The 12207-nt window shown below is 39.7% G+C and overlaps 1 protein-coding gene across 7 annotated transcripts in view; it reads left to right on the top strand.

Annotated features, from left to right (window-relative positions):
• Nucleotides 1–1077: 1077 nt before the first annotated feature.
• The window catches only part of LOC135550983 (glucocorticoid receptor), a 111827-nt gene continuing 100697 nt past the window's right edge, over nt 1078–12207 (top strand). The window contains exons 1-2 of one of the 7 annotated variants that reach the window (XM_064982321.1): nt 1078–1754; nt 7077–8167. In XM_064982321.1, the coding sequence (XP_064838393.1) occupies nt 7086–8167 (1082 nt within the window). In that variant the 5' untranslated portion in view covers nt 1078–1754; nt 7077–7085. Of the gene's footprint in view, nt 2492–5539; nt 5564–7076; nt 8168–12207 lie in introns of those variants that run through there. The other 6 variants (XM_064982320.1, XM_064982319.1, XM_064982318.1 and 3 more) reach the window with 6 other exon arrangements.

Genomic DNA, 12207 nt, shown 5'->3' with positions numbered 1-12207 from the left:
CAGTTTCCTTATATCACTGACTTTTAACCAATCTTTCCTTTTTTCTTTACCAAGATTAGATCCAATCCATGTCTTAGTTTTCTCAAAGTTTAAAAGGCCTTCTTTAACCTGTCTCCTACCCTTTATCTTCACTAATTGAAGTGGCTATAACAAGTGACATCAATAAGAGATTTCACCTTGCTTCAACTGATGTCCTGGAAAGAGCAGGTGTTCCTAATATTTTGTACACTTGGTGTATGCATCCTGAATGATGCAGTTCATCTTTAGCCCTTTGGGACCTCATTCAACCTTTTTAATGTACGTGTTGTGGGAAATTATGAGTAGTTTATTTTGATAAACATATTTTAGTATGACTAATTTCAAGTTGTTGAGAGGTCACAGCACAGCTGCCAACATTTCCAGTACTGTTCACCACAGGTCTTTATGGTGATACAGTTCCACCTATAGTTTCCCTAAATGACTGTGGTGTGTCGATTGACTAATTAAGTAAAAACTTCCTCAGACTAGATTAGTCAATTAATTGCCAAGATGCATAACCCACAAGCTTTCACAAATGGTTAATGTGAGTTTCCATGCACGAACCGAGTAGCCTACCATGTATGAGCACTTTATAAATGAAGTAACCATCGTTACTATTGTCATTAAAATGAAGGCCTTTTAGTAGGGTGTAGGCAGTACAATTCTGATCTTTTCCCAATTATTGGGAAATATTTGTTTTGATTAGTCAAGACACCAATTAGGGGCAAAAGATCAGCATTGGGCTGTGACACGCTGATTACGTTTAGACAGGCAGCCCAATTCTGATATTTTTTCCCATTAATTGGTCTTTTGAACAATCGCATCAGATATTTTTACAATGCATCTTTTTCAGAGCTGATCTGATTGGTCAAAAGACCAACTTTCCTCAAAGTTCAAATATTAATGGAAGACAGTCATTGCATTCATCAACCTACATGATAATTAATTGGATTATTGTTACTTTATAGACGTGAAGATGCCTTCTTTTCACTTCAGTGTTATGAATCATTGCCATACATGAGAGCCTCTCTCTGCGCATGTTTGTTCTTAGTAAATTAGTCCGTTTTTTTTTTTACGGGCGGTTCAAAGTCTCGCAATTATATTATGTTTTAATGAAGACATCGCTTTTTTCGAATATTGTATTTCACCGAATCGGATACATTTTTTTCCAGATATGTAGATACTCTTTCTGAGCAGAGCGAAGTGAAACGGCGTTCCAGAGCCAGCTGTCATATGTGTTTATTTCCAGAGAGGTCGGTGGCTGTCAACGTGCCTTTCTTCCGTCTATCTACGGACTGTGCTGCGCCATTGAAATTCTGCACGTCGGGCACAATTTGCCGTGCTTTGGCTTGAAGTTCGCAAAATTTTGTCCGCGTTTTTAGTTTGTAATTTAGATAGCTGCCTTCACATACTGCAGTGTCGCGTGGAACGCGCGTCGAGGACGTAGTCTAGAAAGTTTCCTTGTATTTTAATTCAGTGGGACGCGCTTCGTTTGTACTTTTTTTTTTATCGTACTTGTTGGTTAGGCACGGTCTTCGCAATGGGTTGTCATTCGTAAATGACATTTTATACTTTGAGCTCAACTTTTTTTTTTTTTTTTTTACTCACTCAGTCGTGTGTTATAGCTAGCAATTATTGACAAACGTTAATAAAAAGTTAGCGTTTTGAAAGGTAGTTACGTAACGTTAGCTAGCTGCCATTGTGTGGGCGAGTTTGGCGAAACTTGTGAAAGCGAGGTAACGTTGCAAGTAATCGAACAAACTTTAAAAACGTGTGTGTTAAAAAATATTTTTATTTTATTTTCAAGTTTGCTTATTTACTTGATAAGTTTATTATCTCTAAATTGATTCGATAGTCAAGCGGACGTGTGTTTTTGACAGATTTTTCGAGTTCAGTCCTGTTTGTCTTTAGAGGGGCGTTTACCCTGAAGTGTCAAACTAGCTGCCCGGACTCAGTTTGCTACATGTATGTGCACAAGCTAATATGTAGCTAGCTATGATATTATTTAACGATCAATGATTGTTCTAACATTATTGTACTGCATCATAGCAAGCTTTTGGTAATGTCAATGCTTATATTCTCCTTGAATTTTTATAGGGAATTCATGTTTTCTTGTGCTTAATGTCTGATTTACATCTAGCTAGCAAGCTGAATTCGGTGCATTGCTAGCAAACGTACATGGCTAATTTTGACGGCAGCTACTTTCTTTTATTGTTTAACACCCCCAGATATTTAGATTTGTTAGATTAAGTGATCAGGGGAATAACAGCGCACGAAATGGCTATGTCAAGGCTTTTTAACTAGCTAACGTTTGCTATATTTCCGTCTCGCGTAGAAAGTAGAAAGCCATTCAGCTAACGTTGCACGATAAATATTGGCTTTGAAGACTGTTCGGAAACCATAGATCTCATAATTCCAGCAAACTCGGAACTGGAGATGAACTAGCTTGGAAAACTCCCAAGTTTTGATACAGGTAACATTAGCTAGTCATGTAATCAAATGTGTCTTTTGATTGCATCTTATTTGTTGTATAAAAAAAAAGTGATCTTAAATTATTAAACTAGTTATATCTGCCTGCCATGCATCCTGTATATAACGTTACAGCATACGTTTAGCATGTATTTTATTGTGGAATGATTTAACTATAAGGTAGTGTGATCCCTGTGCTATTGCTTCTGTAGTTCGACGCCCACCATATCAGTGTAAAATGAGGCGACTCAGTGCTGTTAGAGCATTATATCACTGTCGACCCCTGAGCCCATTGATTTCATTCGCCATACTAGCTAAGCTTAATATACGTACTTTTGTTTTTAATTAAGGTCTGATAATCACTTTCTCCTGTTTGACTTGATGCAATTGCCGGTCGCAGCCAACAGGTTGCACCACTGCGGCGCTTCGTTTAGCTAGTACAACTGGACATTACTGTGATACACTAAACCGTTTTTGCGCCCAATCACAGACGGCCAGATAACTGTTAAAGCTAGAGCGCTCCATTTTATTCGTAGCTAAATTACACTTGTATTCCGATTTTTGTTTTGTTTTAATGTAGAATGTGAGATTCTAAGATCAATCAATAATAACGGCTATGGACATAAGATATGATGTTCCGCTGGTATAAACATAGTGGTTGAACTGAACGAGGATGTATAGTTAAAGGTAACGTTTTCAGATGGAATATAAACATTTAAAGGAGCGAACATCAAATCCGAGAACAACATACTTGCTGTTATGTATAGATACAGTGCCCTCCGTAATTATTACAGATACAGCGAAGCATTTAAAAAAATATTTATTTGGCTCTATACTCAAGGTTTGTAGTTGAAATCAAACAATGACTATGAGGTTAAAGTGCAGACTCATCCATATCGTGTGAACCGTTTATAAATTACAATACTTTTTGTACATAGTCCATTTTAGGGGACACAAAGTATTGTGACACATTCACTTAATTGTTTATTAAAGTAATAAGTTAAATATTTGGTGCCATATTCCTAGCTAACTATGGCTACATCAAGCTTGTGACAACACATTTGTTGGATGAATTTGCTGTTTGTTTTGGTTGTTTCAGATAATTTTGTGCCCGATTAGAAATTAATGGTAAATAATGTATTATCTTTTTGTACCTAAGAATAAATGTTTCTAAACACTTCTATATTAATGTGGATGCTACCATGATCAAAGATAATACTGAATGAATCATGAATAATTATGTGTGAGAAACAAAAATATCATACCTGAGAAAAATGCAAACCTCTATTGTATTGGTGAGAGGTTAGCATGTCTTGGGGGTATGTATGATATTTGTGCTTTCCCACGTCATTATTCATGATTCATTCAGGATTTTCCATAATCATGGTAGCATCCTACACGAATGAAGAAATGGTTAGAAACATATTCTTATTTACAATAAAAATGACATTATTTTCCATTAATTTTTATTAGGCACAAAATAATCTGAAACACAACCAAAATAAACATTGGTGGCGTTACAAGCTCAATGTAGTCATTGCATGCTATGATTATGGGACCAAATACTTAATTTTTTACTAATTTAATACACATGTGAATTTGTCCCAATTAATCTTGGTCGCCTAAAATGGGGAGCCAATGTTCAAAACGGTTCACCCAATATGGATGAAAATACCCTCAAATTAAAGCTAACAGTGTGCACTTTAACCTCAGTCATTGTTTGATTTCAAATCAACATTTCTGGAATAGAGCCATAAGAAGAGTTCGATAGGCTCTACATTCATTTTGAAAGCTTCACAAGGCAACAACATATTCTATGTCAGCTATCCAACCAACAAGAAAATTATAGGGGATACCTAGTCATTTGCACAAATGAATGCATTCATTCAACCAAAATGTCTTACGCATTTAACACAACCTCTCCGAATCAGAGATGTGCGTGGGCTGCCTTAATCGACATCCATGTCATCGGCGCCCGGGGAGCAGTTGTTGTTAAGGGATAACTGCCTTGCTCAAGGGCGGTAACAGGCCCAATACTACGCTAGGCTACCTGCTTAAAGTAAGATTGAGTGTTCAGAGTGACCTGCCTAAGAAAAATAGCCGTTCTTTAATAACCACAGTGAATAGGCATAATATATCAGTTAGCTTGTTAGTCACAGAGAACATTATTGAAGAAATAGCATTATGTATGATATATGTCTGATATATTTTCAATGGTTATGGGGGAAAAGCATTTAGCAATGTTTGAATTTAAGCTAGTTGAAGGTCATGCTAAGTTATGTATTCTAGTAAAGTGGTCCTTCTTAAAATACAGGCAAAGCCTGTGAATGCCAGTCTGAAGACTGCACTTGGCATACTCCCAATCTGTACAGTTGAGAATCCCTCAGGGTGACTTTCTGTTTATCACCGTTTTTGTTATTAGATTAAAAAAAAATAACCTTTTATTTAACTAGGCAAGTCAGTTAAGAACAAATTCTTATTTACAATGACGGCCAAACCCGGACAATGCTGGGCCAACTGTGCCGCTCTATGGGACTCCCAGTTATGGCTGGTTGTGATACCGTATTAAGGTTAACACTTTCAAAGTTCTACATTATAGCCTACACCTCTGTTTTCAGGATTTGAGGTCTTTTTACTAGTTTATTGGTATCCATCTTGACAGTAAAAACACATGTTGCTACAACATTGCAGCATTGTGCCCCACTATTAAATCGGGGAGGGGACTGTGGATCGGTCTGTCTGTCTGTCCGTTCATTAGTCAGACGCAATATCTGACAGTACTTGCCTGATTTTGAGGAAACTTAGGTGAATGATGCGTCTTGCCATAGATCTGGGATTTTAAAAAAAATACTCTGATTGGCCCAAGGTGGGAGCTTTAGTAATTCAATCAAATCAAAGTTTATTTGTAAAGCGTGCAGAATACAACAGGTATTTCACCTTACTGTGAAATGCTTACATACAGGCCCTAACCAAGAGTTTGATTTTTAAGTTAAAAAAAAGTTATTAGGTGAACAATGGATAAGTAAAGAAATAAAAACAACAGTGAAAAATAACAGGAGTATATAAACAGGCACCGGTAAGTCATGCTAATTGAGGTAGATTGTACATGTAAGTATGGTTAAAGTGACTATACATATATGATTAACAGAGAGTAGCAATAGCGTAAAGGTGGGGTGGCGGACAATGTAAATAGTCTGTGTAGCCATTTGATTACTTGTTCAGGAGTCTTATAGCTTGGGGGTAAAAGCTGTTGCGAAGCCTTTTGGTCCTAGACATGGTGCTCCGGTACCGCTTGCCATGCGGTAGTAGAGAGAACAGTCTATAACTAGGGTGGCTGGGGTCTTTGACACTTTTTAGGGTCTTCCTCTGACACTGCCTGGTGTAGAGGTCCTGGATGGCAGGCAGCTTTGCCCAGTGATGTACTGGGCTGTACGCACTACCCTCTGTAGTGCCTTGCGGACGGAGGCCGAGCAGGTGCCGTACCAGGCAGTGATGCAACCAGTCAGGATGCTCTCGATGTTACAGCTGTAGAACCTTTTGAGGATCTGAGGACCCATGCCAAATCTTTGAAGTTTCCTGAGGGAGAATAGGCTTTGTCATGCCCTCTTCACAAACTGTCTTGGTGTGTTTGGACCATTCTAGTTTGTTAGTGATGTGGACACCAAGGAACCTGAAGCTCTCAAACTGCTACATTACAGTCCCGTTGATGAGAATGGGGGCATGCTCAGTCCTCCTTTTCCTGTAGTCCACAATCATCTCCTTTGTCTTGATTATGTTGAGGGATAGGTTGTTATTCTGGCACCACCTGTCCAGGTCTCTGACCACCTCCCTATAGACTGTCTCGTCATTGTTGGTGTTCAGGCCTACCACTGTTGTGTCGTCGACAAATTTAATGATTGGGTTGGAGCTGTGCCTGGCCATGCAGTCATTGGCGAACAGGGAGAACTGGAGGGGGCTGAGCATGCACCCCTGTGGGGCTCCAGTAATTAACTGAAATTTGTGAGTCACACCAGAGAGGAAGAGGCAAAGCGAGAGGGGTAACTGGGCCCAAATCTGTCTTCTCCTGCAGGAGGTGTTTATATCACTTAAAATCTGAGTTGTGTACTTTATTTTTGAGTTGTGCCTGTTGTTCACATGCTTATCTGCCCTCTCATTGGATAGAATAGTTACACCTGATCTTGCCTCCTACCTTCCATCTTTGAAGACATTTCTTGTTGTTGTTAGAGCTGCCACTTGAGTATCTTGTCAAGATAATGGATCATCTTGGTCACACACAATAACTGAAATTTGTTAGTCATGCGATATCTCAATTGGCACAAAGGTAGAAACTGCATCATTCGTGCGGGATGACATGTTTACTGTTGCTGTCATATTGAGTCAGTCACAAAGCCAAGAGAGGTGTGATTGAAATTATTGCATTGTATAGGAACATTTGTAAATAACACAGTACCCATTTCTATTCAGACATGTTTTTTGTTGTTGTTGCCTATAACGTTGGTGTTCATTTGAATTATAATTCTGGTGGTTTTATGAATTTAATTACAAGCATTTTCTAAACCAGTGCTTGCATTCCTCTGTGTGTCAAACAGGATCAAGATATGGATCCAGGTGGACTGAAACACAGCAAGGACAAGGGCTTGGCTTTCGGTAAACTCTCAGAGAGCAGTGTAGAAGGAAGCTTCTCGGGTGACACAGGTGGTTCCAAGTCCACCACATCAACCTCCCTGATGCATCTGCCAGGCTCCAGACCCCAGCCACCAGCCAGAGACTCCGCCAACGGAATGAATGTCACTACGACTCAGATGGAGCTCTCCACAGGGGGATTCACTATAGAGGAGGCTGAAGTGAAGGTAATGGAGAAGGCCCTTAGAAAGCAGCAGCCACAGAAACCGCAGCAGAACCAACAGCTGTTTGAGAACTTTGCTCTGTTGGAGGCGAGTATTGCAGATTTGAATCGATCCAACACCCCAGGGAGCTCTGTACTTGGACGCCCTCATGACCTTCTCTCTCTGAAAACGGAGAACTTCTCACCCATGGATAAAGACAGGCTTGACATGGGGTCAGTCAGCTTTGGACAGTCACAGAAGGACTTGGATGTCAACGAGAGGCTCCTTGGCGACAATACAATGGACATTCTGCAGGATTTGGACTTGCCTGGCTCTTTGTCTGACCTGAATGAGTTTTACGTGTCTGACGAGGCTGCTTTCCTTTCCTCCCTGTCAGTGGAGGATGTCCTGCTCGAGGACGGCAACATGGAAAACAAGCCCATAGACTCTAGCAATGGGGGAAACTGTACAAATGTGGACAGCGCGGACCAGCAGAAGCAGCTTCTGGAGCCAGGTGTCTCCATGCCTGTCATCAAGACGGAGGAGGATGCTGACACCTCCTTCATCCAACTTTGCACCCCAGGGGTCATCAAGCAAGAGAATGATCGTCGGAGCTATTGTCAGATATCCAGCCTGGACTTGCCTAGTACCCACAACTCGGCGGGCTCCATCAGCGGGCCGAGTTACCCATATGGAGCAAACACCTCGACGGCAGTGAGTCTTCAGCAGGATCAGAAGCCTGTCTTTGGCCTGTATCCCCCACTGCCCTCGGTCAGTGACAGCTGGAACAGAGGCAACGGATACGCGACTGGATCAGGGATGTCGAGCTCATCTTTTCCTGTCGGCTTCAGCAGGTAGGTTACTCATGACCCATGGATTTAATCTAGGCGATTGTGCACTTTTGAATGGTTAATGATTTATGAATAAGTATGGATTTTAAGAATATAAATAGATTTTTATTTCAACATTTGACATCCCTAAATCTGAAATGTTCTTTTAGAGATGCCTTTGTAAGCCGTGATAATTGTCTTAACCTGTTTGGTGCATTACATTAATCACGTGTTAGTTTTATACAGATTTTTTTTCAGTTCAGTGTCACACAATTCCAAGCTTTGTTGCATAGTCTATTATAAAAAGGAAAGCACTGAATGCGTCTGTGAAGGAGACATGCTACTTTTTTTTTCTCAATCTGAATTGATCTGCCAAACATCAAGCTCTGAACTTGTTGCATGCTGTTGCTTTCTTTCAAATGCACTCATTTATTAATGAATCGACTAGTCAGGGTGTGTTGTCAGCTGGGAGGCCACATGTACAGAACTGTTTTGCTCTGTTGCTTTGCTGTCTCAGACCTTTTTTCTCAGCACAAACACATCAGCCCATCCGAGTTCTCCTTGCTCCACCCAGAATTTGAGTCCTTGGCCTTTGCTACTCTTAAAGGCTCTGCATGGTCAATCTGTCGACTGCAGTGGCCCTTCAGCATTTACGGTGATACGTCCTCTACAGAAGTCGCGCATAAAGCTGTTGCGCAAAGCTGTTGCAAAGGAATTGAGTTTGTGTTTACACCCCCACCTACCATCGACCAACCATGTCAATGCGGAGCTATATGGAGCCCTCCGCATTTGTTACAAAATCTGAGAGGTGCATGTTGACACGGTACGTAGCTTGATTTGGCTTCTGCATGCCTCTGGAGGCTACGCTATTGCGTCACACCCTCCATACGAAGCCTCCGGCCACATTTAACGGATCAAGCATAAATTGTCTTCCACTGTGTGTCAGGAGCATTGATACTGGGGGAGGACGGATGCGACAGTACATAACTGCACATTTATTGACTGTGTACAACAGCAGAGGCCAGAATTTAAAGGGTAATATGTCATTGGTCGTTAAGCACTTGAGCAAACAAGTATATTTTGCTTCTGTGCTGTGTTTGCTCAAGCTGCTGCTCTTTCAGAGATTTAAAATGGACACAATTAGTTTTGACTTGCTGTTTTTTCCCCCATGTATCGCGCTCTCATCATATGTCACAATGTGAGGGCTCATGGTACGTTTGTCAGAATATCTTTAAAACAGCTTTTCTTAAAATATGGGTCTGCGACCATTAATCGTGGGTCGTGATGTCAGCATAAATTTATGATTATTTAATTAATTACTACTATCCACAAGCTCTTAATACGCACAATCTTCATGAAATGCAAATACAGCGATGAGTTTCTCTCTTGGTTTCATACAAACTTTTGAGAAATAATGAGGAGTGCCCACAATGTGTTTGGTGTGGGGGAAGTGCTCAAAACAAACAAATTAAAATGACATGTCCTTACCAAATATCCACAACAGGGCAGTAAACCCAGGGAGTTCTTTCAGAACAGGGCATAATTTAATTTTCATTTTGAAATGTTTTATTTAAATGAAACCTTTTATTTAACTAGGCAAGTCTGTTAAGAACAAGCTCTTATTTACAATGACGGCCTACCGGGGAACAGTGGGTAGCTCAGGGATTTGATCCAGCAACCTTTCGGTTACTGGCCCAGCGCTCTAGCAAGGCATTGTTGTCATTTTATAATGGGTGATAAGCAGAAGTAAGGGAGTACGATCTCTCATAGTAGTAGCTGTGTGTTTCTCTTTCAAACAATCCCCTTGTACACAGCTAATAGCTAGCTAGTAATGCTAGCCAAAGCAAGCTTGCTAGCTACTGATAACAGTACATATGAAGTAACAGTACTTTTGAAGATTAAAAATGATCAGGCCTCTTGTTCATCTTACTGTAGAAATAATTGTTGAAAACAAGTTATGTTGCTGGTAAAATACTTTTTGGTAAAATACTTTTTATTCTAAACTGGAAAAACTGTTTGAAGCAAGATGCTTTTTGAGGCATACACACTTACACAGTTCTAGGTGTCTTTTCTACAGCAGGAAGCGGTCTGCCTGACTGACTGAAGGCAGATGTTCTAATCCAGTTTGGCACCACATACCTGTGAGTCAGTGTTCTCAACTGGTGTACTTTAAAAAAACAAGTACAGAAACCATCTCAATGCTGAGCATGACCTCAGTGTTGCACGGTCATACTGAGCCCAGAATAGACATGCTTGTTGAAAACTTCAACCAGCCACACACCTCTCATTAGGACTGTGTGTGTTTTCTGGTCTACATCTGTGATGTGATCAATCAGTTTATTCTACTTCAGAGTGAAAATCATGTCTTCTATTTTAACAGCAACAGTTTCAACCTAGACAGATATTTAAGTGTTTTTACCCCATTTAAAAAAAAAAAAAAAACCCTCTTTATATGGATATTTCATTTTGTATTAGTTTTAGGCATTTGGGCATTGAAATGTACTGATCGTATGGTTGCATGTTTAAATAAGCATGTATCCCAGGAACACACCAAATTTGTCATTTGGGTCTCAGGCTGAAAAAGTTTAAGAATCCCCTGCTCTAAGATTTATACGACTTTTTATATATTTTTTAAATATTGGGTTTTGTCCTAAGCTAACATACAGTATTTGGTTCTCAGTGAAATGTTTGGTGATGGGCATGTTCTCGGAGTTCATAGGGAGTACAGTGCTGCAACAGGCTTTCCCATCGAAAGGAATTTCTACATATATTGCGAAATGATCAACAGTTTGTTAATAAGCAAGACACAGTTGACTAATTTTTCCTATTGCCTCAGACATTTGACATATCTCCAATGTGATTTTCGAAATGGCCTATAATTGGATTTTAAAGGGGGAATGTGGGGATTAGTGCATCCGTTTTTGGACTGCAATGAATGTTTAGGCATAATATTGCATTCTTCCAGATGAAATGTTTCTGAGTGGGTGTGTTTTTTTTAAACAGCTTGAGCATGTATGAAAGATGGATTGACAACTTCATGTCTGCTTTCCTTTCTACTGTTATTTTACTGGTGCTCTTGAAATGTGTTATTACCTAACACTTATTTTTAACTGCATTGTTGGTTAAGAGCTTGTAAGTAAGCATTTCACTGTAAGGTACCTGTTGTATTCGGTGCATGTGATAAATAAAATTCGATTTTCATTTTCTCCATGAACTTTCAATGACATTTTCAATACCATCTATTCACAGTGGCATTTACAAAACAACAGGTCTGTAGACTTAAAGTAATCAAATATAGATTATTGTAATGAAAATACAATAAGGAGGGTTTCTTTCCGTGATGCCGGACAACGTGCGTGACCAGATTTAAATTTACTGTCCTCTTGAGAAATTTACCGGACCCATGTGTTGCGTGCTTAGCCCGTTAGTGCGTCCACCCACAGTGCTCAGAATGACAGAAATCACATTTAGATTCAAACCATGCAACTCATGTAATGAAGCAGCCAATAAAATGTAATTTTCTAACATTTTCCAAAATGCAGTTTGAGGGAAACCACCATTCTGAACAGTGCAACTTGATGCGAGGGGTTCCAAATGTAACATAGATGAACATCTGTTATAAAGAGGGTGAATCTGAAGATGCAACTATTGTGCCTTTTTAGCTTCTGGACATCAAAAGAAAGTTGATATGAAAACCAATAGAACAGAAGAGAAATGGCGTACCAGGAAGTATTTTATAAAATAATTGCCTCTTTCTATGGTTGGATTTTGCCAAGGCTACTTTGAAGCAGGGTAAGATATGCCTCAATATGAAGTAAAAGATTCAGGTTTCAAAGCATTTTATTATCTTTTTTCTCAAAATGCATACTGCCTTCAGCACGCATTGGGAAGTCCTGATAGCCTGCCTAACGTTGCCTGCACTTGACTGTCAACTGGGAGGCGCGCTTCAATTACCAGTTGAGAAATAAAAATAGTTGCTCTTTTTAATTGTGTACATCAACTTTTTTTAATGCGATTTGCATTTACAATTGATACAAGTATGATAGTTGTGTTGGATAAATGGA

This window comes from Oncorhynchus masou, chromosome 12 (genome assembly GCF_036934945.1).
Source record: "Oncorhynchus masou masou isolate Uvic2021 chromosome 12, UVic_Omas_1.1, whole genome shotgun sequence".
NCBI classification, from domain to species: Eukaryota; Metazoa; Chordata; class Actinopteri; order Salmoniformes; family Salmonidae; genus Oncorhynchus; species Oncorhynchus masou.
This window is presented reverse-complemented; position numbering and strand designations above follow the sequence as displayed.